Below are 27,135 nucleotides of genomic sequence, written 5' to 3'. Positions count from 1 at the left end.
CCATACAGTATTATGGGCACCACATAGTCCTTCATACAATATATGGGCCACATATACTGCTCCACACAGAATGGGCACTACATAGTCCTCCATACAGTATAATGGGCACCACAGTCCTCCATACAGTATAATGGACCCTATATAATGATCCATACTGTATAACGGCTACACACGGTGCTCCATACAGTATGTAATGGGCCCCATATAATGCTCCACACAGTATAATGGGTCCCATATAATGCTCAATACAGAATAATGGCTCCATATAATGCTCCATACAGTAAATGGGCCCCATAAAAAGCTCCATACAGTATGTGATGGGCCCCATATAATGCTACATACAGAATAATGGTCCCACATTGCTCCATCTAGTATAATGGTTCCCATATATTGCTCCACACAGTATATTGGCCCCATATAATGCTCCATACAGTATAATGGGCCCCATACAATGATCCATAAAGTAAGATGTGCCCCATATCATGTACCATACAGTTTAATGGGTGACGCCAGCCCTGGTCGTGACATGGCATGTGTCTGCGTGTGCCCCTGCCTCCTACACTTTTAAAGGGCCAGTGTCCCTAAAAACATTTTCCCCCCCCTTCTCTTTCTGGGGCCCACAGGGTACTTCACCGGTACCCCAACAGGCCAGTCCAACCCTGTTAGTAGCCCCTAAGGGTTCTTTCACATTGCAATTTTCTGGACATTGAAATGGGATTCAGAGAGTACGTGTGCTCTGATGTGCATCATTTTCGGGGGTATATGCCTACTAAGAGGTGGACACTCAGATGTAGTGGACAGTCTGTTGGTCTCCGCCTCCAGTAGACATACCAGTATATATTTTCGAAAATGATTCAGGGCAGAGCACATGTTCGACAGATAGCACTCGTCTGATTATTATGGTCATGTGCACGAGCCCTTAGGCTAGTGTTCTTGGATGAGAAGATAGCTAGTTTAACTAATAGGAAAAAAACCTAACGTGATTTTCGTCTTGTGTTTATTTTGTGTTCTTTTTTTTTGTTTTTTTTTAATTCTGTGGTTTTTGCCTCTTTTTGGCATGTCAGGATTTATAAAAGCTCCTTTTTTGTAAATACTTCCTGGTATTGTACAGCTTTTTTGAAAGAGTCATGTGTGGATAAGGCTACTTTCACATTAGCGTCGTGCACTGCACGTCGCAATACGACGTTGCGGCGCACCGACGCATACTGTGGAAGCGCCGCACAACGGGGGCAGCGGATGCTGTTTTTCAACGCATCCGCTGCCCCATTGTGAGGTGCTGGGAGGTGGGGGCGGAGTTCCGGCCGCGCATGCGCGGTCGGAAAAGCTGGACACGACGCACCAAAAAACGTTACAAGCAACGGTTTTTGGTGGCGACGGTCCGACGCAACCGTCGCACGACGGTTGCGACGTGTGGCAATGCGTCGCACTGCGTCGCTAATGCAAGTCAATGGAGAAAAAACGCATCCTGCAAGCACTTTTGCAGGATGCGTTTTTTCTACAAAACGACGCATAGCGACGTGCAGTGCACAACGCTAGTGTGAAAGTAGCCTCAAATGCGATTTTATTACCATTTTTAATCTGCAGATTTTCTGCATTTAATACAATTCCATTAATTCCAGCGTAAAACCAAAATAAATTGAGTGGGCATGAGAATTCTGTAAATTCCATTCACTGTGCTAGAGCGGGAAGACATTACGTTTTTTATGCAGCAAAAATACGGAGCATCAAGAACGACCTAAAACTCATTAAGGGAACTTAAACTATGCTGGGATCCACCATTCTAGGGTTATGTGGACTGATGAATAGCACAGCTCTATGAAGCCATGGGGTATCCTTGGAATCTAGACAGAGGTTATGTTTAAGCCAAGTTCTGAATGAGCCCTAAGTGGAAAACTCGACTTGTTTGCTTTTTTTCCTTTTTGTCTGGTCCATGTGCAGTCCATTATTCAGACAGCACTCTTTAAAAGGTAATTGGGCTAAGCTGCATAAGTGATTTTCCAAAAGGAATGTTGATCCATCTGGTAAAAATTGTGCTTTGCAGACATTGGTGTTAAAGGGTTATTTCCACAGACGAGCTTATGCCACTGAAAAATAGTTGGTAACCAGGCTCGGACTGGCCCATAAGGGAACAGGGGAATCCCCGGTGGGCCCCTGTGCAGACCTGGGCCCCCAACCCCACTGTATGGGCAGCACTTGGCATAATTCACTTTATTCACTCTGTACAGAAAAAAAACCAAACAGCATCTGAGCATTCATTAACCAAACTACCCAGTTAACTATTCTATAGAGATATAGGTAAATTTGTGATTGAGGGTAGTGTAATATTTGTATGCAGGGGAAAAGCGGGCTCCCCCAAAGTCCAAATTACTGGTGGGCCCTTGGCACCCCAGTCCGACACTGTTGGTAACGACTGGTGTGGAATAAGATAAAGTCGCCTGCGACATGTTGAACATTGAGTGTATTCAAGTGTTGTTAGAAGAAAGCGACTGGTATTAGGTGTTCGAACATTCTTGTCAGACTTGTACAGTGCTCATTTTATGACATCATTTGTCAAACTTGTCAAATCTGGGAGAATAATCACTAATGTTCAATGTGAAAAGAAAATAACATCATGCAGGATGAGTGAAGACAACAGGCAAAGTATGAGGAATGAATGACACCTTAAAAGGAGCAGAGGAACCATCAGGGAAAAAGGTAGGGAAATTATGTATATGCACACTAACCCTTTATATGCCGCATACATTTGGTATTCAAAGCTTTATCTTTAGCTCTATCCTAAAGCGTTCTCTATACTTTCTCTGACAGTCCAACTATCCAGACTATCCGCCTCCTATAGGTTCCATGAGGTCAGATTAAAAATTCCCAAGCATACAAATGTAACGGAGAGCCGACCTCCCAAAGATGTATAGATAAAATATACATAAGAATATGGCCATACAATACACTAAATAATGCCTATATTACAGCCTACGACAGCCCCATAACTAATGCTCCATACTGACAAATAAAAAGCCGTGTCAGTGCCCACATTAGTATGATGATAGTCTTATACATAGTTACATAGTTATTAAGGTTGAAGGAAGACTGTAAGTCCATCTAGTTCAACCCATAGCCTAACCTAACATGCCCTAACATGTTGATCCAGGGGAAGGCAAAAAAAACCCATGTGGCAAAGAGTAACTCCACCATGGGGAAAAAAATTCCTTCCCGACTCCACATACGGCAATCAGACTAGTTCCCTGGATCAACGCCTTATCAAGGAATCTAGTGTATATACCCTGTAACATTATACTTTTCCAGAAAGGTATCCAGTCCCCTCATAAATTTAATTAATGAATCACTCATTACAACATCATACGGCAGAGAGTTCCATAGTCTCACTGCTCTTACAGTAAAGAATCCGCGTCTGTTATTATGCTTAAACCTTCTTTCCTCCAGACGTAGAGGATGCCCCCTTGTCCCTGTCTCAGGTCTATGATTAAAAAGATCACCAGAAAAGTCTTTGTACTGTCCCCTCATATATTTATACATTAAAATAAGATCACCCCTTAGTCTTCGTTTTTCCAAACTAAATAGCCCCAAGTGTAATAACCTATCTTGGTATTGCAGACCCCCCAGTCCTCTAATAACCTTGGTCGCTCTTCTCTGCACCCGCTCCAGTTCAGCTATGTCTTTCTTATACACCAGAGACCAGAACTGTGCACAGTATTCTAAGTGTGGTCGAACTAGTGACTTGTATAGAGGTAAAATTATGTTCTCCTCATGAGCATCTATGCCTCTTTTAATACATCCCATTATTTTATTTGCCTTTGTAGCAGCTGCCTGACACTGGCCACTGAATATGAGTTTGTCATCCACCCATACACCCAGGTCTTTTTTGCCCAGAGTTTTAGAATTAAGCACATAGTTATACATCTTATTACTTCTACCCAAGTGCATGACCTTACATTTATCCCCATTAAAGCTCATTTGCCATTTATCAGCCCAAGCTTGTAGTTTACATAAATCATCCTGTAATATAAAATTGTCCTCCCCTGTATTGATTACCCTGCAGAGTTTAGTGTCATCTGCAAATATTGAAATTCTACTCTGAATGCCCCCTACAAGGTCATTAATAAATATGTTAAAAAGAAGAGGGCCCAATACTGACCCCTGTGGTACCCCACTGCTAACCGTGACCCAGTCCGAGTGTGCTCCATTAATAACCACCCTTTGTTTCCTATCCCTGAGCCAGCTCTCAACCCACTTACACATATTTTCCCCTATCCCCATTACTCTCATTTTATGTAACAACCTTTTGTGTGGCACGGTATCAAAAGCTTTGGAAAAGTCCATATATACTACGTCCACTGGGTTCCCTTGGTCCAGTCCGGAACTTACCTCTTCATAGAAGCTGATCAAATTAGTCTGACATGAACGGTCCCTAGTAAACCCGTGCTGATACTGGGTCATGAGGTTATTCCTCTTCAGATACTCCAGCATAGCATCCCTTAGAATGCCCTCCAGGATTTTACCCACAGTAGAGGTTAAGCTTACTGGCCTATAATTTCCGAGTTCAGTTTTTGTCCCCTTTTTGAATATTGGCACCACATTTGCTATACGCCAGTCCTGTGGTACAGACCCTGTTATTATGGAGTCTTTAAAGATTAAAAATAATGGTCTATCAATGACTGTACTTAGTTTCTGCAGTACTCGGGGGTGTATCCCATCCGGGCCCGGAGATTTATCAATTTTAGTTATTTTTAGACGCCGCTGTACTTCCTGCTGGGTTAAGCAGGTGACATTTAATGGGGAATTTTTATCACTAGTCATTTTGTCTGCCATGGGATTTTCTTTTGTAAATACTGATGAAAAAAAGTCATTTAGCATATTGGCTTTTTCCTCATCCACCATTTCACCCAGACTATTTTTAAGGGGGCCAACACTGTCATTTTTTAGTTTCTTACTATTTATATAGTTAAAGAATATTTTGGGATTATTTTTACTCTCTCTGGCAATGAGTCTCTGTGTCTCAATCTTTGCTGCCTTGATTTGCTTTTTACAGAATTTATTTAATTTTCTGTATTTATTTAATGCCTCCTCACTACCTACTTCCTTTAATTCTCTAAATGCTTTCTTTTTGTCCCTTTATTGCGCCCCTTACAGCTCTATTTAGCCATATTGGTTTCCTCCTATTTCTAGTATGTTTATTCCCATACGGTATATACTGTGCACAGGTCCTATCCAGGATGCTAATAAAGGTCTCCCATTTTCTTTGTGTATTTTTGTGTCTCAGGATATTGTCCCAGTTAATTGCACCAAGATCCTCTCTCATCCGTTGGAAATTTGCCCTCCTGAAGTTTAGTGTCCTTGTCACCCCCCTACTACCCATCTTATTAAAGGTTACATGAAAACTTATTATTTTGTGATCACTATTCCCCAAGTGACCCCCAACCCTTATATTTGATATGCGGTCTGGCCTGTTGGTTAATATTAGGTCTAGCAGTGCCCCCCTCCTTGTTGGGTCCTGAACCAGTTGTGAAAGGTAATTGTCTCTCATAGTTGTCAAAAACCGATTACCTTTGCTGGAACTGCAGGTTTCTGTTCCCCAATCTATTTCAGGGTAGTTGAAGTCCCCCATAATAATGACTTCTCCTTGAGTCGCAGCTTCATCTATTTGCTTTACGAGGATATTCTCCATTGCTTCCATTAGTTTTGGAGATTTATAACAAACCCCTATCAGTAATTTATTATTTTTTCCCCCTCCCCTTATCTCCACCCACAGGGACTCTACATTTTCATTAAATTCACCTATATTATCACGCAGGATGGGTTTTAAGGAAGATTTTACATATAGACACACCCCTCCCCCTCGCTTATCTGTACGGTCATTTCTGAACAGGCTATAGCCCTGCAAGTTAACAGCCCAGTCATGGCTCTCATCCAGCCACGTCTCAGATATCCCCACCATGTCATAATTATGCTCCAACAACATTAGTTCTAATTCATCCATTTTGTTGGCGAGGCTTCTGGCATTAGTATACATGCACTTGATGTTACTCTCTGTACCTCTATTCTTTCTTAAATTACTAACTGTTCTAACCCCACCCCCCATGCCACCGCCAACTTCCTTATTTGTGCCCAGGTCTCTATCTGCACTATCTTCCCCTCCTATAAAATGAATACCCTCCCCCCATTCCCTAGTTTAAACACTCCTCCAACCTTCTAACCATTTTCTCCCCCAGCACAGCTGCACTTTCCCCATTGAGGTGCAGCCCGTCCCTAGCGTAGAGCCTGTAGCCAACTGAGAAGTCGGCCCAGTTGTGCAGGAACCCAAACCCCTCCTTCCTACACCAATTCTTGAGCCACTTATTAACCTCCCTAATCTCCCGTTGCCTCTCTGGCGTGGCACGTGGTACAGGCAGTATTTCGGAAAATACCACGTTGGAGGTCCTTGCTTTCAGCTTGCAGCCTAATTCCCTGAAATCATCTTTAAGGACCTTCCACCTACCTCTATCTTTGTCATTTGTGCCAATGTGCACCATGACCGCTGGGTCCTCACCAGCCCCTCCCAGTAATCTGTCCACCCGATCAGCGATGTGTCGGACTCGACTTATACCAGCCATATTAACGCATGCTGGAACAAGATGTGCCAAATTAATTAAGAAACACACTTATTCGTGAACTTGGGACATCTCACCACTGACTTACATCTTGCTAGAAACATTATTCCAATCAGGGACTGGAGTGACATTTCTGGCGTAAGGAACGGCTCTATTTTCCATGAGCGGGTTCAGCCACGCCCTGACCCTTCTGCACCAATTTAAAGGGAATCTGTCACCTCATGTTTCGCATATAAGCTGCGACCAACGCCATTAAGGGCTTATCTACAGCATTCTAGGCCTACAGCAGGGTAGGTACAGAAGCTCAAGGACCAAAGTCCCAGGCAAGAACCAGGCTAGACGTATAAATCAGAAAGATCAGAAGAAATATAGATATCTAAAGAGATCCGCAAAGATAATCACTGTAGTGAGTGTCTGAGATACATCTATAATGGCCAATTTCAGTATGAATGTAGTAAACAAGGTATGGAGCAGAAACCGAGAGTGAAATACACCCATTGTACTCCAATACCAATAATGAACCGCAGTGAGTTATTACAGTTATTGTGATAGAAACTTATAAACACCGCAGTCCCAGAATAGGTTTAAAAAAACCTTACTGCCCAGCAATATATGGTGATAGTCATAACCACAATACAATGAGGACTGTACAGACCAGTAATCGGCTGCATGTGCTTAACAGCACAGGACTGTTCCTTCATCGGTCCTCCTAGGCTCAGGTTAAACCTTTGTTACAGACCAGCGTACCTTACTACAAGGAGACCTGCAGGACAGAGACCCTGGACTGCGAGAAGATCAAACCAATAACAGTTAGTACCTGGATAATGGCAGAGCATTGGGATGTACGCACATTACCTCTACTAATTAGTATAAGGGGGCACCACAGAACATTAGAGACTGGGATCCAACTATGACCTCAAGAAACCATATGGACACAAAAACAAGAAAAAGCAGAGGCCATAAAAAATGGGGATCACCAGGCAGCATGAATATGTGCAAAAACAACACAACTTTATTAAAGTTAAAACAATGGACAATAAGCATTTAAAAACATTTAAAAACATTTAATGTTTCCCTATATGGACAGCATGTTTATTTCCATTATGATCGAGGTTTGGTGTATGATTCCTGGTTACCCCAATACCCTTGCTGTACTGACTAAGTTTTACTTATATTACATCAGGTTCTGTCTGTATTTTTCTCTATATGGACAGCATATTTATATCTACATCCATCAGGGACCATTGATGCTTCAACTTGCTCCAAATCCTCTTGGGTTGCCATCTCTTGCATTTTTTTGATAGGGGGAAATACGCCATCTGTTACAACAGTCTTTTCAGAACCCTTGTAGTTTGGAATGGGACGGTGGTGTGTCTACAGGTACACGTGTAGTGTTTCCCCTGGTCTGGCCCACACCTAGGGATAACACTAACGCATGTGTGTTCAACTACAGTTCTACTTGGATGTCTTTTTTGTATTTTATTTACACTTGACTCAATTCGAATATGGCGCTCAACCTAGGGTTAAGCGTACCCTATCATTTGTGCCATTACACAAGAGTCATATATGGCGTGGGCTGCATTTGGCATGTTTGTTATACCGGTATTTGTATATCGGCGCGCATTACTACGTGGTATGCCATACAGTGTACTCCGTCATTGGGTATTTGGTACAATGGGCATGTCTGGTAACTATGATTTGTATACTTTGTATTTTTCTTATGATATATGATACAGTCTAATAATTGGTGTTCTATTTCTTTCTTATGATTAAACTAAGCAACTGCATCATGATACAGTCGTACCATTATTATTATTATTTTATTTTATTTGTTCGTTTGTTTGTTTGAGAGCACACTCAGACTGTGGCTTGGCTCCTTTCCTGATGCCTAGTTACTGGTTTGAACCATGGGCATGTTATTTTTGTATCCTAGTCATACTTAGGCTTGTTTCACACTTGCGTTTTGATCTGCAGCGTTTTTACCGAAAAAAACAAATGCGTTTTTTTTCCTATGTTTAACATTAAAAACGCATGCGGTTTTTTTGTACGCGTTTGGCCGCGTTTTACGACGCATGCTTTTTTTTGCTGCATGCGTTCTTTTGCAGAAATGCAACATGTAGTAATTTTCAGAGGCGTTTTTTTGGCCACAAAAAAAGCATGCATTCATTTGCGTTTGATTTGCGTAAAAAAATACATTGTCTATGGAAATGCATGCGTTTTTGCGTACATGCGTTTGCTTGCATTTTAAACGCATGCGTTTTTATAGAAAAAAACAAGAATACACCCTGATAAGCCACCCCCCACCATCAGGGTGATAAAGGGATCCTAACCCTAACCCTACCCCTAACCCTAGGGATCCAAACCCTACCCCTAACCCTACCCCTAACCCTAGGGATCCAAACCCTAACCTTAACCCTACCCCTAACCCTACCCCTAACAATATGACAGTGAATACTCTCCGAGTTTATATTTTTAGTACTCTATAGCAATACCGTATATCTTGGGGTGTCCACATTGAACAAAGAATGTCCTGGTCTCCAGGTCAACATAATAGCCAATCCCTATGGATCCCTAGGATCCCTTGGGTTAGGGTTTGGATCCCTAGGGCTAGGGTTAGGGTTTGGATCCCTAGGGTTAGGGGTAGGGTTAGGGGTAGAGTTTGGATCCCTTTATCACCTTGATGGTGCTAGGTGGCTTATCAGTGACCTGGTGACCAGGACATTCTTCTAATAAAAAGCTACCCCTAACCCTAACCCTAGGGATCCTAACCCTAACCCTGACCTTAGCTAATTCTATTAATAGTGGGTTTTCTAGTTGATTTTGATGATTGGCAGCTGTCACACACTTCTCAGCATGCGTTTCAAAAACGCAAACGTAGGAAAAAAACGCATGTAAATGCGTCAAAACGCCGCGTTTTTTTTCTGCATGCAAAAATGCATGCGTCTAAAAAACGCAGCGTTTGCACGCGTTTACATGCGTTTTTTCACCACCTACGTTTTTTTTACAAATGCTGCAGATCAAAACGCAAGTGTGAAACCAGCCTTATGTGTATATACATTGGACATTATTCCAATGGCTCTATATGGGGCTTGACTGCTGTAGATCAGAGCAGCCACATAATCAGGTTTTTCTGTGTGTACGGGCGCTATTTTTACAAGTCTTTTTGTGCAACTGCTAGGCGGTGGGAATTTTCAGCACAGGTATATCTGCGCCTGTTCACATGTCTTTGTGCTTTCATGTGCATTTGATGGGAATATGTTTATGTGCAGGTACAGTCTGCACTTGTCTAAGTGCTCTATGGCGGTTAATAGACGTTTTGAGTGTCCAGTATGCATTTGTTGCCTAGTGACGGCAACTTCCGGTTTTCTTAACCCCTTCATGACCCAGCCTATTTTGACCTTAACCCCTTCACCCCCGGAGCTTTTTCCGTTTTCATTTTTCGCTCCCCTCCTTCCCAGAGCCATAACTTTTTTATTTTTCCGTCAATTTGGCCATGTGAGGGCTTATTTTTTGCGGGACGAGTTGTACTTTTGAACGACATCATTGGTTTTACCATGTCGTGTACTAGAAAATGGGAAAAAAATTCCAAGTGCAGTGAAATTGCAAAAAAAGTGCAATCCCACACTTGTTTTTTGCTTGCCTATTTTGCTAGGTTCACTAAATGCTAAAACTGACCTGCCATTATGATTCTCCAGGTCAGTACGAGTTCATAGACACCTAACATGACTAGGTTATTTTTCACCTAAGTGGTGAAAAAAAATTCCAAACTTTGCAAAAAACAAAACAAAACAAAATTGCGCCATTTTCCGATACTCGTAGCGTCTCCATTTTTCGTGATCTGGGGTCAGGTGAGGGCTTATTTTTTGCGTGCCAAGCTGGCATTTTTAATGATAGCATTTTTGTGCAGATACGTTCTTTTGATCGCCCGTTATTGCATTTTAGTGCAATGTCGTGGCGACCAAAAAAACGTAAATCTGGCGTTTCGATTTTTTTTCTCATTACGCCGTTTAGCGATCAGGTTAATGCTTTTTTTTATTGATAGATCGGGCGATTCTGAACGCGGCGATACCAAATATGTGTAGGTTGGGGTTTTTTTTTATTGATTTATTTTGATTGGGGCGAAAGGGGGGTGATTTAAACTTTTATATTTTTTTTATTTTTTTCACATTTTTTTTTACTTTTTTTTTTTCTACTTTTGCCATGCTTCTATAGCCTCCATGGGAGGCTAGAAGCAGGCACAACGCGATCGGCTCTGCTATGCAGCAGCGATCATAAGATCGCTGCTACACGGCAGAAATGCCGGTGTGCTGTGAGCGCCGACCACAGGGTGGCGCTCACAGCCACCGGCGATCAGTAACCATAGAGGTCTCCAGGACCTCTATGGTTACAATGTACAAGCATCGCCGACCCCCGATCATGTGACGGGGGTCGGCGATGCGCTCATATCCGGCCGCACGGCCGGATGCGGTAGTTAAATGCCGCTGTCTGCGTTTGACAGCGGCATTTAACTAGTTAATAGCGGCGGGTGATCGCGATTTCACCCGCCGCTATTGCGCGCACATGTCAGCTGTAAAAAACAGCTGACATGTCCAGACTTTGCTCACCGCCGGAGCGCACATCAAAGCAGGGGACCCGACATCTGACGTACTATAACGTCAGATGTCGGGAAGGGGTTAATGACCTGGCCGTTTTTTGCAATTCTGACCAGTGTCTCTTTATGAGGTAATAACTCAGGAACGCTTCAACGTATCGTAGCGATTCTGAGATTGTTTTTTCGTGACATATTGGGCTTCATGTTAGTGGTAAATTTAGGTCGATAATTTCTGAGTTTATTTGTGAAAAAAATGGAAATTTTGCTAAAATTTTGAAAATTTCGCAATTTTCACATTTTGAATTTTTATTCTGTTAAACCAGAGAGTTATGTGACACAAAATAGTTAATAAATAACATTTCCCACATGTCTACTTTACATCAGCACAATTTTGGAAACACATTTTTTTTTTGCTAGGAAGTTATAAGGGTTAAAATTTGACCAGTGATTTCTCATTTTTACAACAAAATTTACAAAACCATTTTTTTTAGGGACCACCTCACATTTGAAGTCAGTTTGAGGGTTCTATATGGCTGAAAAAACCCAAAAGTGACACCATTCTAAAAACTGCACCCCTGAAGGTGCTCAAAACCACATTCAAGAAGTTTATTAACCCTTCAGGTGTTTCACAGCAGCAGAAGCAACATGGAAGGAAAAAAATGAACATTTAACTTTTTAGTCACAAAAATGATCTTTTAGCAACAATTTTTTTACTTTCCCAAAGGTAAAAAGAGAAACTGGACCACGAACGTTGTTGTCCAATTTGTCGTGAGTACGCTGATACCTCACATATGGGGGTAAACCACTGTTTGGGTGCACGGCAGGGCTCGGAAGGGAAGGAGCGCCATTTGACTTTTTGAATGAAAAATTGGCTCCAATCTTTAGCGGACACCATGTCGCATTTGGAAAGCCCCTGTGTGCCTAAACATTGGAGCTCCCCCACAAGTGACCACATTTTGGAAACTAGACCCCCCAAGGAACTTATCTAGAAGCATAGTGAGCACTTTAAACCCTCAGGTGCTTCACAAATTGATCCGTAAAAATGAAAAAGTACTTATTTTTTCACACAATTTCTTTTAGCCTCAATTTTTTCATTTTTACATGGGCAACAGGATAACATGGATCCTAAAATTCGTTGGGCAATTTCTCCTGAGTACGATGATACCTCATATGTGGGGGTAAACCACTTTTTGGGTGCACGGCAAGGCTCGGAAGGGAAGGCGCGCCATTTGACTTTTTGAATGAAAAATTAGCTCCAATCGTTAGCGGACACCATATCGCGTTTGGAGAGCTCCTGTGTGCCTAAACATTGGAGCTCCCCTACAAGTGACCCCATTTTGGAAACTAGACCCCTCAAGGAACTTATCTAGATGCATAGTGAGCACTTTAAACCCCCAGGTGCTTCACAGAAGTTTATAACGCAGAGCCGTGAAAATAAAAAATAATTTTTCTTTCCTCAAAAATGATTTTTAGCCCGGAATTTTTTAATTTTCCCAAGGGTAACAGGAGAAATTGGACCACAAATGTTGTTGTCCAGTTTCTCCTGAGTACGCTGATACCCCATATGTGGGGGTAAACCACTGTTTGGGCACACGTCGGGGCTCGGAAGGGAAGCAGTGACTTTTTGAAATGCAAATTTTGATGGAATGGTCTGCGGGTGTCACGTTGCATTTGCAGAGCGCCTGATGTGCCTAAACAGTAGAAACCCCCCACAAGTGACCCCATTTTGGACACTGGACCCCCCCCCAAGGAACTTATCTAGATGTGTGGTGAGCACTTTGAACCCCCAAGTGCTTCACAGAAGTTTATAACGCAGTTATCGTTTAGTTCGACCTATATATAATTTGTTGCAGGGGCATTTAATAGAGTAAATAACCCCTGTCGTATTGCAAGATATAAAATCTTTTATTCGCCACTCCGTGCTTCCGTTAGTAAGTGAGAGTTGTTTTTTTGTTTTTAATAATTTACACGCTTTACACTTCATGCAGGGATAGAACTAAACGACCATTGCAAATAAGGATCAATGAACATTTGAGAAACATTAATAAAAAGTTTCAAGGCCACCCGCTGTCGAAACATTTTTTCACTCATCATAATGGCGCAAGCGTGGATATTCTAATCACAGGCCTTAAAGTTGTTAATAAAAGCTGGCGGAGAGGAAATTATATTCAGCAGATGTCCAGGGAGGAAACAAAAATGATATTTCAACTGGACACTCTAGCACCGAAGGGCCTGAATAGTGAGATTGAGCTTTTCGCCTTTAATATATGATGTGGACATATGACCAATGCGGGCTATATAGGTGGAGGACATCTAGAACGGACCATCCCTGATGAAGGAATACGTCCTATTCCGAAACTAGTAGGAAATTGGTCCACCGTGCTATCTGTAGCAAGTCACGTGAGCAATCACATGACCGTGACGTCACGCAAGGTCCTGCAGAGGCAGAGAACCGAGAGCTGCACAACAGTGCATAGTCGCTACTAGCAGTGAGCAAGCATAGGGCTGTTTGCCGCCGGCCGGGGCACTGCCTGGAGCCCGCTCACGTGAAAGGAAAAGAGAAAAAAAACTCCACCGAAGCCGCATTTTTCCACATTTGGACTTTTACAAAGACCGACTAAAGGGAACTGTGGACATTATCGACTATACCGCACCAGGTAAAAAATCAATTACCTCGCTCAGAATTTCCTTATGGTAATGTCGTGCTCCACGGTGGAGCTATTTTAAAACACAGCACAAACTTATTTTTTAATAGTTTTTTAAAGTCATATAAAAGGTGCAAATACTTATTTATTTATTTTTTTTTGGAGGTATTTAGTGGTCACAAAACTGGAGAACCCAGCGCGGATTATTTTTATATATATACCTGTTTATAGCTACTAATACAGAAGGGTGGCACTGTATTTGTATCCGCTGCAGGATTCACAGTTTCTGAAGCGCTACTGGTGTGCTTAATTTTATCCCCAATTTTTTATTTTCGCAAGGGTAACAGGAGAAATTGGACCCCAATAATTGTTGCCCAGTTTGTCCTGAGTATGCTGGTACCCCATATGTGGGGGTAAACCACTGTTTGGGCGCACGTCGGGGCTCGGAAGGGAGGGAGCACCATTTGACTTTTTGAACGCAAGATTGGCTGGAATCAATGGTGGCGCCATGTTGCGTTTGGAGACCCCTGATGTGCCTAAACAGTGGAAACCCCTCAATTCTAACTCCAACACTAACCCCAACACACCCCTAACCCTAATCCCAACTCTAACCATGACCCTAATCACAACCCTAATCCCAACAAACCCCTAACCACAACCCTAACCCTAATCCCAACCCTAATTCTAATCCCAACCCTAACTCTAACCCCAACCCTAACCACAACTTTAACCCCAACACACCCCTAACCATAACCCTAACCACAAGCCTATTCTTAACCCTATTTCCAACCCTAGCCCTAATTCCAACCCTAACTCTAATTCCAACCCTAAGGCTATGTGCCCACGTTATGGATTCCTGTGAGATTTTTCCGCACCATTTTTGAAAAATCCGCAGGTAAAAGGCACTGCGTTTTACCTGCGGATTTACAGCGGATTTCCAGTGTTTTTTGTGTGGATTTCACCTGCGGATTCCTATTATGGAGCAGGTGTAAAACGCTGCAGGATCCGCACAAAGAATTGACATGCTGCGGAAAATACAATGCAGCGTTTCCGCGCTGTATTTTCCGCACCATGGGCACAGCAGATTTAGTTTTCCATAGGTTTACATGGTACTGTAAACCTGATGGAACACTGCTACGAATCCGCAGCGGCCAATCCGCTGCGGATCCGCAGCCAAATCCACACCGTGTGCACATATCCTAATTCTAACCCTAGTTCTAACCCTACCCCTAACGCTAACCCTACCCCTAAACCTAACCCTAATTCTAACCCTAGTGGAAAAAAAATATATTTTCTTTATTTTATTATTGTCCCTACCTATGGGGGTGATAAAGGGGGGGTTCATTTACTATTTTTTTTATTTTGATCACTGTGATAGGTTTTATCACAGTGATCAAAATGTAGCTGGAACGAATCTGCCGGCCGGCAGATTCGGCGGGCGCACTGCGCATGCGCCTGCCATTTTGGAAGATGGCGGCGCCCGTGGAGAAGACGGACGGACACCGGGAGGCTCGGTAAGTATGAGGGGGGGGATCGGAGCACGCGGGGAGCGGGCAGGAGGACGGGGGAGCGGACAGGAGGACAGAGGGGAGCACGGGACAGAACCGAGGACTGGGGAGGCGATCGGTGGGTGTGGGGGGGGACAGATTAGGTTTTCCAGCCATGGCCGATGATATTACAGCATCGGCCATGGCTGGATTGTAATATTTCACCAGTTTTCATAGTGAAATATTACAAATCGCTCTGATTGGCTGTTTCACTTTCAACAGCCAATCAGAGCGATCGTAGCCACGGGGGGGGGGGGGGGGGGGTGAAGCCACCCCCCCTGGGCTGAAGTACCACTCCCCCTGTCCCTGCAGATCGGGTGAAAGGGCTAACTCCAATTTCACCCAATCTGCAGGGACGCGATCATTCCATGCCGCCACATAGGCGTCATGGGTCGGATTGGCACAGGTTTTCATGACGCCTACGTGGCGTCATGGGTCGGGAAGGGGTTAATGCCGGCGCCGGTGCAGTTTATATGTGTAGGTGTTCTGATTGGATTACACCTCCGTTGCGCCTTGATATGGGCGCAGTCTGCACACGTCTGAATGTTCTACAGCGGTAAACAGACGCTTGAGCGCTATGTATGCATCTGCTGCCCAGCGACGACAACTTCCGGTTTTTTTAAATGCCGGCGTCGGTGCAGCTTATACGTGCGTACGCCCGATTGGACCACACTTTTGCTGCGCTGTTGCGTGGGCGCAGCTTGCTAAGCGTCCACACATCTAAGTGTTGCTAGGCACCCACTGCTTCCGGCCTCTATGAATTGGCGCATGCGCAGCTAGTACTGCCGGACACTGGATACCTCTGGCTTGTTCCTTGTTCCACGCGGCCGAGATACACAACACAGCTGCTTCAACTTACTCTTTTGGTATTAAGGTATTTAAACATGGACATTTGCTGCGAAAACCACACCCCTGATGAAGCCACTGCTGTGGCGACACGCGTAGGGTATCCGCTTTCCTCTATGCCTGTGTAAGATTGCATAGGGCTATTATGCCCAAGTGTTGATGGGGATTTGGCTGTCCTGCTTTTTTGCACACCTAGGTATTTTGCGGTATTAGAGCATTACATCTGCACTCTAAATGACTTTTTGTGCATTGTGTGTGTTTTCTCTGTGGGACAGTAGGGTCTATATGCTTACTATTCAATAACATATATTTAGAGACACCCTATTTGTTGAGTGTGGCATTTCTTTAGGTGTACTGTGGTGATGATGTTACTCCATGCTTGCAGCAGTCTATGCCTTCTATTTATAGGGCCTGATGTTCTAACTTGAGGGCTTCATGCCCAGTAGTGCTACATTACATGTGGAGTCAACTGTATACCCTAACACCTACACTTCCTTTGTGCAGATATATTGGCACATCCCTTTGCCACTTCATGTAGTGCTTCCACCCCTTGCACTTAGTAAATATGCTGTCCATATAGGTGTGTATGACCTGTGTTTACATTTTTACATTTTTTCTTTCCCCTTTCCACTTCTGTACAGGCATGTGCCATATCATAGGCACTGTTCTTAGTGTTTTTAAATGTTTTTAAATGCTTATTGTCCATTGTTTTCAGTTTAAAAAAGTTGTGGTGTTTTTGCACATATTCATTCTGCCTGGTGATCCCCATTTTTTATGGCCTATGCTTTTTCTTGTTTTTGATGTACGCACATTACTCATCCAGGAGATCACGTCTATTCCGAATCCTTAGATGTCTAAATTATTTTGACACAAGAGATTATTTGAAACTGCCTCTATAACGAGTCATTAGTCCAGATATAGATAGATAGACAGACATATCCTAAAAGGCAATATTCCCAGGGATATTTATATACCCAGACTGCCATGGTGGGAGTAACCATGCTCTATGGCTAGAGAAAAGTAGGTTTCTTCCCATCACAGAGGGAGATTATCTACTGTGAGGCAGTGAGACTATGGGTTCTTAACAGCAAGAGCCCTGGATACAGTTTCATTTATCTTAAGAGCCGTGAGAATGGGATCCTCTGCCACATGACGCAGTGCTGCTGATTCGCCACAAGGTACAAAAGGCAGTGTTGCCGTCCCTGGTAAACATAACGCAACAGATTTATGGGTCAAGAATCTGTCTACTGGATGTTCGTCAAGGCAACTAGTCTGATTGCCGCATTTGGAGATGGGAAGGATTCTTTCCTTCCACCTCGTGGGATTTTCTGCTCCCAGGACAGTAGTATGTCCTTTTATAGGATGAACTAAAAAGACGTACAGTGCTGTGCAAATTAATTGGGACAAAGCATTTTTTTAAGTAAAATTGTAAGTTGGTTACCAGTCAGTGATTCAAACCAGTTTTAATATATATAATAAATAAATCGTGGTCAACTAGCCAGTGGAAAAAGGTAATTTTCAGAATTAGTATGTAGCAGTGCATTATAACATTTTATTTTTTGCTTTGTCCCAATTAATTTGCACAGTACTGCATGTCACTTTTTAAAGCTAATTATGAAATAGACTTGCCTTTAGCACTCAGGGTAGTAGCTCACGTGAGAGATCTGTTCCAAAAGGAAGAACTGCCAATTTACTAAGCCAATTCAAGCATAGCTGTTTGTTTGGCTAAGCCTTGTTGTAAAGAATGAAGCAACAGAAGTGGGATCTGGGTACAAAAACATGAGGACTCTAACCAGAGTTGAGGCCCAAGACAAAAATGTGAAGTGGTAGGCCGATGATACAAGGTGAAGCCACGCAACAAGGCACACGTCAAAGTCTAACCCAGAGGCAAAAAAGGCACAAAGTCTGAGGTACTATGAAGCACAGAGGCACTATGACACACTAATGATACCCCATCAGAACAGGGCACCGAAGCAATATGACGCACCATGATACAATATGATACACAAAGGCACTATGATGCATATAAGAACTATGAAGCAATATGATGCACAGAGCCACCATGATACAATATGTAGCACCATGATATGTAGCACCATGATACAACATGAAGCACTATGACACAATATGATGCACAGAGGAACTCAATATGATGCATACAGGCACTATGGTGCAATATGATGCACAGAGACACTATGAAGCAATATGATGCATAGAGGCACTATGATTCAGTATGATGCAGAGGCACTATGAAGCAATGTGATGCAATATGATGCACATAGGAACCACGAAGCAATATGATGCACTCAATATGATGCATAGAGGTAGTATGATGCAATATGATGCATAGAGTGACTAGGCCATGCTTGAAGGTGCAAAACAAGAGACCAGGCCCACACTTTCAAGCAAGAGAGCAATCTCTCAGAGTTCCAGATAAATCTCCACTCTGAAAAGTATATCTCATTTGTCAGATTGACCCCACCCGAAGGAGCTAATTAATGAGCCACAGCTGGTGGGTAGTCTTCATGGAGACAATGTGCTGCATTAACACCCTGTGTCCTCCTATGGGTGGAGTAGTTAAGTTGCAAAGAAAAGTGAAACACTTGTTTATTGAACCAAAACATGGAAAACATGCTTCACAAAAGTCACTCTGAAGTCCAATCATAAGGCTCTGTGCAGACATGACCTGCAACAAACTGAAGTCAAATCATGAGATTTAGCCTGGATATATGGCCTTACTATAGCCTAGAGGTCCAAGGCCTAGCTGCATATATGTGGAAACACACCTCAGCACATGGGTTCCAGACCCAGTTTTGGCACAAAGGCATGAGACTAGCATCAGCCCAGAGGCTTAAGCCATCAACGCAACATTCCACCATGCACTCACCTGTGCTGGTTCCATACCTGCTAGAAAAAAGGGGGCACTGGCAACACCGAGAGCCCACCATGGAGGGAAGCAGCGTCCCGTCAGGAATGCTGCATTACTGTCAATGATTTCCTTTCCTGTGACCTACTTCCGCGTTCCTCCGTGGAACGCACGCCGACCTTATGTCGCCCCGCTCTGACGTCACTGGAAGTGCAATGGCCTTCTCCACCATGCGGCTTCTGGAAGTAGGGGTGTTTGCCGGCTGGCGTCCGAGCAGAGAGCCCCCCTCATTGGGAGGAAGCGGCTCTACCCAGAAGCTTGTCCGCTCGACTGGTCTCTGGAGCTGAGGAATTCCCCATTGGGGAGTTTCCACCCTGGGCTCCTTGACAGGGGGAAGGATTGGACATGCCCCACGATTACTCTGAGCGCATTGCACAGGCTGGCTGTTGGCAGAGGAACCTCTCAAAGAGGAGTCGGCCACGGTCTGTCTGACCGGGGGAAGAGAAGACTGAGACACCAGATCCCTGAGTCCGTCTGGTACAGCAACTGATAGATGAGGGACCTCTACCCAGTGAGGTGTTGGCCACGGACCGCTTGATAGGGAAGGGAAGACAAGGCTGTAGACGTCCACAAGCTATCTTCACTCTAGGAGCAACCTCTCATACAACCATACCCTGTAGGGAGAGGAAAAACACTGGAGGGTGGAGGAGGGAGGGGCCTTTCAACCTCAAGGTGATCCTGTCCCGCTATAGGTCAAGGAAGGACTACCTCCATGGTGCTGTCTGGAGGGACGTAATGGAAAAAAAAAGCCGGATTACTTACCGGTAATGTTCTTTTAATGAGTCCACGACAGCACCCCACATGAGAGAGAGGGATCCGCCCATAGGAACAGGAAACCTACAGAATAAAAGGAGGCGGTCCCCTCTCCTCCTCAGTTTAGTTTACAGAGTATAAAAAGGGAACCGCAAAAGCTTTAGTATTAATTCTTATTCAGCAACATAAAGGTCTTAAACTCTATACAACCATTATTTGTGAGCTTAAAAGAAAGAACTGTGCATAATCAGGGAGGGCTGTAAATGGGTGCTATCGTGGACTCATTAAAAGGGCATTACCGGTAAGTAATCCGGCTTTTTACCCTTCGCCACGACAGCACCCCACATGAGAGATTTTCAGAGAATCATTATCTGGGTGGGATTACTGTACTAAGAACAGCTCTAACAAAGGTCAGGTCAGAAGATAGATCAAGTCTATAATGGTTGTAAAAGGTAGAAGGTGTTGACCAGGTTGCGGCCTTACATATTAAATGGATTGGTACATCTGCTTGTTCCGCCCAGGAGGAAGCCATGGCTCGTGTTGAATGTGCTTTTATCCCCACTGGAGGAATCTCGCCCTTTGATGTATAGGCCAAGCAGATAGCTTCTCTGATCCACCGAGATATGGTAGCTCTTGTGACCCCATGTCCTTTCTTGTGGCCCTGAAAGGAGACAAACAGAGCCCTACTCTGCCTCCATGTCTGAGACCTTTCTATATAGGTCAGGATGGCTCTTCTGACATCTAACGTGTGGAACTTATGTTGTTCTGGAGTTACAGGAGAATCAAAAAAGGAAGGTAGAAAAATTTCCTGTGATCTGTGGTAGGTGGATGCCACCTTAGTGAGATATGAGGGGTCTGGTTTTAGTATTACCCGATCTTGAAATATTAGTAAGAAAGGTGGGTCTACTAATAGGGCCTGGATGTCAGTAACCCTTCTAGCTGAGGTTAGGGCTACCAATAGGGCTACTTTATATGTTACGACATTTAAAGGTATGGAATCTAGTGGCTCAAAGGGGGAGCTGGTTAAGGCCTCCAGTACTAGATTTAAATCCCACGGAGGTAGACGGGGAATATAGACCGGTTTACTACGTTCACAAGACTTTATAAATCTAGAGATCCACCTATTAGCTGCTATATTGCATCCATATAGGGCTCCTAATGCCGAGACCTGAACTCTTAAGGTATTTACCGATAACCCTAATTCTCTGCCTTTTTGTAAGAATTCTAGAATAGGTGTCACCGGAACTTGCTTAGTGAACGGTACTGTATAGAAATTTAAGAATTTATTCCATACCCTACTATATATTAGGGTGGTGGATCTTTTCCTACTTAGTAAAAGGGTGTTTACTAGTTCCACTGAAAACCCACTTGAACTTAATAGTTGCCTCTCAAATTCCACGCCGTCAAGTGAAGACCTTTCACTTGTGGGTGGAAAAAGGGGCCCTGGAACAGCAGCTCCTTGTCTGATGGAAGAATCCATGGGTCGCATAGACACATGGTCTGGAGACAAGAGAACCATGTTCTTTAGCCAAAAGGGTGCCATGAGGATTACTCTTGCTTGTTCACTTCTGATTTTCCTGATCACTAGTGGAATCAGAGACATTGGAGGAAAGGCGTATGCCAGTTTGAACTTCCAAGGATGGTGGAGAGAATCCAACATGTCTGGATGATCCATGAAGTTTAGGGAAGCGAACCTTTTTACTTGTCTGTTGACTCTTGTGGCAAACGGATCTATCTGTGGTATACCCCATGATCTTGTTATCATTTTGATTATGGTTCTGTTTAAGGTCCATTCCCCATGGCGTAACATGTTTCGACTGAGGTAGTCTGCTTTGATGTTTTCTACACCTCTGATGTGTAGGGCTGTTAGGGATGCGAGATCAGTCTCTGCTAGCTGGAAGATGTCTGCTGCTATGGTCATCAGACTTCCTGACCTTGTACCACCTTGACGGTTCACATATGCCACTGTGGTGGAATTGTCCGAGAAAACCCTTACATGTGCTCCTTGAATCTGTGGAAGAAAATGATTTAAGGCATATTCTACCGCTCTTAACTCTTTCCAATTGGAAGAACATGTTAATTCTGCCTGGTCCCAAGTATCTTGGGCCAGACTATCCTCCATATGCGCACCCCACCCCATAGGGCTGGCGTCAGTAGTAATTATCTTAGAAGGGTCTATTATAAATGGTACACCCTTTGAAAGGTGCTCCATATCTAGCCACCAGGATAGGGATTCTATGACATCTTTGGAAAGAGTTAGTTTACTTTCCAGATGTCCTTTTCCCTGAGCCGACAATACTTCAGACTGTAATTGACGGGTATGAAATTGTGCCCAGGGCACAGCCGGGATACATGAGGATAATGATCCCAGTAAGGACATAGCTTTCCTTAGTGTCATGTGTGGTTTGTCCATTGCCTCTGACACTTTTGATTCTATAGTCACTCTTTTTGACTGTGGGAGGAAGCATTTCTGACTTACGGAGTCTAGCTGGATTCCTAGAAATGTTTGAACGGTTTCTGGATTCAGCCTGGACTTTTCGAAGTTGACGATCCAACCTAACTCCTGTGGGGACGAGATTGTATTAGATAATCAAATTTTACATTGAAGTATAGAATTTCCTACTACTAGAAAATCATCTAGGTAGGGTATTATCAAAGTGTCCCGTTGGCGTAGATGAGCCATCACTTCTAATATCACTTTTGTAAAGATGCGGGGAGCCATAGAAAGCCCAAATGGCATTGCTACGTATTGAAAGTGACGAACCTGTCCTGCCAGGATGACTGCTACCCCTAGGTACTGCTGATGTTCGGCATGTATGGGAAGATGATAGTAGGCATCTTTTAGGTCTATCCCGGCCATGACACATCTAGGGAACAAAAGTTTGATGGTAGAACTAATGGATTCCATTTTAAAGGTATGATTACGCAAAAAGGAATTTAATTTTTTGAGATTTATGATGGTTCTGAATGAACCATCTGGTTTATTGATCAAGAATAAAGGGGAATAGAACCCTCTCCCTTCTTGATCCTGAGGAGGAGAGGGGACTGCCTCCTTTTATTCTGTAGGTTTCCTGTTCCTATGGGCGGATCCCTCTCTCACACGTGGGGTGCTGTTGTGGCGAAGGGTAAAAGTTAGATTTAGCTCACCCAAGGGCGGTTCGGGTCCGATGGGCTTCGCATCTTCATGCGATGACGTCATCTTCCTTGCTTCTGTCGCGGCTCCTGAGCAGGCGTAATTCTCTGCCATGTTGAGGGCAGAGCAAATTACTGTAGTGTGCAGGCGCCGGGAAAGGTCAGAGAGGCCAGGCGCCTGCACACTGCAGTACTTTACGCTGCCCTCAACAGGGCAAATCCGGGTTGGTCCTTAGCTGCCAAGGACTGCTGGGCAGTGGGGATGGGTCCTAGTCCTATGGGAGTGACTGCAGATGGACTGTTGGCTCCCAAAATCCAGATGGGAGCCGCGGTTGCTGTATGCCTCGTGGAAGACGCAGGGAAAGTGCAGTAAGTATTACTCTATTTTTCTCAACTTTCTTCATGTTCATTAAAAGTTTCTAACATTTGGACAGAACGTGACCTGTGGTGTATCTGAGGACGTGTTTCCAGCGCAGAGAGCAATCCTGTGATATAGGTAACTGACTGTGCTCTACAGGACCATGACTTTACCTGTCTTTCTATGTGCAAGCGGCTGGGGTGCTCACTGACTGTGCCTTAGTGGACTCGGCTAGGACTACAACCCCGTGTCACCTTGTTACACATCGCTATTTAAATTCAGCGACCAGAGTAAGATCCGATCACTGAAGTTTAACCACTTAACTGTCAATCTCTGACAGCAGCACCTAACGGACACCATTGCCAAAACTATAATCACAATGATCGGGAGAACCATATTGCCAGGATACTTTTATAGTAGAATGAATGTCCCCTCCAGAAAAAAAAAAACCTAAACAACTGAACTGAGTTTGCGTTTTTTTTTTTTTTTTTTTACTATTTGCAATTTTTTTGGTGCAGTTTTTCAGTACATTGTATGGTAAAATGGATCGTGCCATTGAAAACGACAACTTGTTCCACAAAAAACAAGCCCTCATACGTCAAGACAGAAGTAAAATAGTGTATGCAAATCATGGTAAAAATCACCTGGCAGCATGTTTCTCCAGGTCAATACGATTATAGCGATAAACTTGAAGAATGTAAAAAAAAAAAAAGGCCACCATGGCCACAATGTGCTAATGCATTGATTCTTTTTCCATCAGTCAGTGGAACACACTGCACTCAGATCAATAGTCCATGTGGGGGAACAGGGAATCACAGGCCGGAGGGAGGCGGAGGAGATGGGAAATCACAGGCCGGAGGGAGGCGGAGGAGACGGGGAAATCACAGACGGGAGGGAGGCGGAGGAGACGGGGAAATCACAGGCCGGAGGGTGGCGGGGAAATCACAGGCCAGAAGGGGGCGGAGGAGATGGGGAAATCACAGGCCGGAGGGAGGTGGAGGAGACGGGGAAATCACAGGCCGGAGGGGATCGGGAATCACAGGCCGGAGGGAGATGGAGGGGATCGGGAATCACAGGCCGGAGGGAGATGGAGGGGATCGGGAATCACAGGCCGGAGGGAGATGGAGGGGATCGGGAATCACAGGCCAGAAGGAGATGGAGGGGATCGGGAATCACAGGCCTGAAGGAGGCGGAGGGGACAGGGAATCACAGGCTGGGCTGAGGGGGACGGGGAATCACAGGCTTGGCTGAGGGGGACGGGGAATCATAGGACGGGCGGCGGCGGAGGGGACAGGGAACTACAGAGAGAAGAACACCCCATGTACAGTTGGCCCCTGTGCACAGAAATCTAATTCAAATGCTGATTACAGAAAAACAAAAGTGGATAATACAAGTCTATGCGGAAAATGGCACAGAAAACTCATCATACTCCAGAGAAATTGACATTTTGCAGATTGCAAAACTGCACCAGGTCAGTTTTCACAGTATAGAAATCCCATCCCCGATGCTGGAACTTTAAGGCTATGTGCACATGTTGCAGATTAGCCTCTGGAATTTTCTGCATCTCTTGGCAGAAAACACAGGTGCAGATTTGATGCGTTTTTGAATCTGCTGCGTTTCCATGCAGATTTTTCCGCACCATCAGCACAGCATTTTTTTTTTGCCATTGATTTACATTGTACTGTAAATCACTTGCAGATCTGCAGTGTTTCTGCGTGGAAAAAAAAATGCTGCGGATCCGCAGGAAATCTGCAATCTATGTGCCCAGGATCAGGACTCCGCTCACCTGCGCTCTACAGAACAAGCACAGTGGGTGAGATATATGGAAACCTCATGCCCACTGCGCTTCTAGTTGACCCTGTGTAGACTCCCCGCAGCATGTGAATTTCCACAACAGAATGTATTGGACGCGGTAAATCTGCACGGCCCAGTTCACATGCGGAGACACCGGGATCTGCAGCAGCAATCTACGGCGTCAGAAATCCCCATGGGAACAGAATCTCACAGTCTCTCAGTTTAGCGTCCCCATGTTTTGCCGCTGGTAATCTACAGAGCCGGGTAGGGGCACGGTGATCGGGCACTGGCAGCAGCCTAAGGCTACGTTCACATTTGCGTTGCGTCGGGTGCAGGTTCGGCGACGCATAGCGGCGCATGCGTCATGCGCCCCTATATTTAACATGGGGGCGCATGGACATGCGTTATCTTGCGTTTTGTGACGCATGCGTCTTTTTTGGCGCACGCGTCAGGGCGCAGAGGACGCAGCATGTTGCATTTTTTGTGCGTCAAAAATCATGCCACAAAAGGACGCATGTGTCACAAAACAATGCGTTTTGCATGCGTTGTGCGTTCAAACAACGCAAATGTGAACGTAGCCTAAGGCTACTTTCACACTAGCGTCGGGCTCGGCCCGTCGCAGTGCGTCGGGCCGAGGTTACCGACGCTAGCTTTCTCTGCGCCGCACAACGGGGGCAGCGGATGCATTTTTCCAGCGCATCCGCTGCCCCATTGTGAGGTGCGGGGAAGTGTGGGGAGGTGGGGGCGGAAAAAGCGAAAAAGTGGACCGTCGGCAGCAAAAAACGTTACATGGAACGTTTTTTGCAGCCGAAGGTCCGCCACAACACGGCGCAACCGTCGTGTCAATGCGTCGCAAATGCGTCGCTAATGTTAGTCAATGGGAAAAAACGGATCCTGCAAGCACTTTTGCAGGATGCGTTTTTTGCCAAAATGACGCATTGTGACGTATTGAAAAAAACGCTAGTGTGAAAGTAGCCTTATACATTGGGTCACATGAAATGCTTTGATTGCACCATGTAGAAGGTGAGTGCAGAGCCCGAATACCGGCGCTCCAGGAGCGGAGCTTTCATTGTCAGCACTTAGCGCACTGATCACACAGATTCCGATATTGCTAGATCAGAGCTTAACACCGCTTTATATGCCGGGGCCCCGCACAGCGCAGCGGTCAGAAGACGTGACGTGACCGTGAATCTCGCGGTCAGTGTAGAGCTGGCTGAATGCGCTTCTCACAGCATGAATACGGTACCTCCTCTTCCTACCGATCATGTGACATTTCTCATACTGTGCGCCCACTAGCTGTCAGGCCCTATGGGTCCGATACGCACCTCTGTGTTCTCGCCCTCCTTGAAAGCCTGGGCTACCCGCTGCCTCAGGACCGCGCCCAAGTCCCTGCCTCTCCTGCTCTCGTCTACCGGCCATTCTTCGCATAATTTCAGAAAGCGCCGGTAACGTGAGGCCGCCATTTACATCACACTCGCCAATGAAATGACTGGCAAATCAGCACACAGGGGTGTGCTCACAGCTAGCCAATTGCATTGCCGCTGTTGTGGGCACGTCTTGTTGCCTAGCGCTGTGTGGGCGTGTCTACGCCTGCTGGGCTGAGCTGATGACGGAGGTAGACGCTGTGTCATTACAGCGGGTGACGGGTGTCCGCTCATAGCCGTGCAGCATACTGGTTTCTGTGTGCATGTGACGTCACTACTCTTTATACCGCTACTTGGGACTTCCTTACAATCGCATCACGTAGATAACATTTACCATCATTTTTCATATTCAGGAAGAAATTAGTAGAGATTGTTAATATTGCGCTAAGTCACTTTGGCTTCATTTTCCCTTAAATGCAGTATTATTTTTTGCCTTTAATCCGTTAGGCAGCACTAGGAAGCTGCCGTCACCTCATACACCAACAGGCACAGATAGAAAGCTGACGTCATATCATAC

General features: G+C 44.7%; 1 protein-coding gene across 2 annotated transcripts in view; it reads right to left on the bottom strand.

Moving 5' to 3' along the window:
* The window catches only part of UQCC2 (ubiquinol-cytochrome c reductase complex assembly factor 2), a 34,776-nt gene extending 8,035 nt beyond the window's left edge, over positions 1 to 26,741 (bottom strand). The window contains exon 1 of one of the 2 annotated variants that reach the window (XM_077295496.1): positions 26,520 to 26,741. In XM_077295496.1, coding sequence (XP_077151611.1) covers positions 26,520 to 26,657 — 138 coding nt within the window. In that variant the 5' untranslated portion in view covers positions 26,658 to 26,741. The remainder of the gene's footprint in view (positions 1 to 26,519) is intronic. The other variant, XM_077295497.1, reaches the window with a different exon arrangement.
* Between the last annotated feature and the right edge of the window lie 394 nt (positions 26,742 to 27,135).

Source organism: Ranitomeya variabilis, chromosome 3 (genome assembly GCF_051348905.1).
Source record: "Ranitomeya variabilis isolate aRanVar5 chromosome 3, aRanVar5.hap1, whole genome shotgun sequence".
Taxonomy (NCBI): Eukaryota; Metazoa; Chordata; class Amphibia; order Anura; family Dendrobatidae; genus Ranitomeya; species Ranitomeya variabilis.
This window is presented reverse-complemented; position numbering and strand designations above follow the sequence as displayed.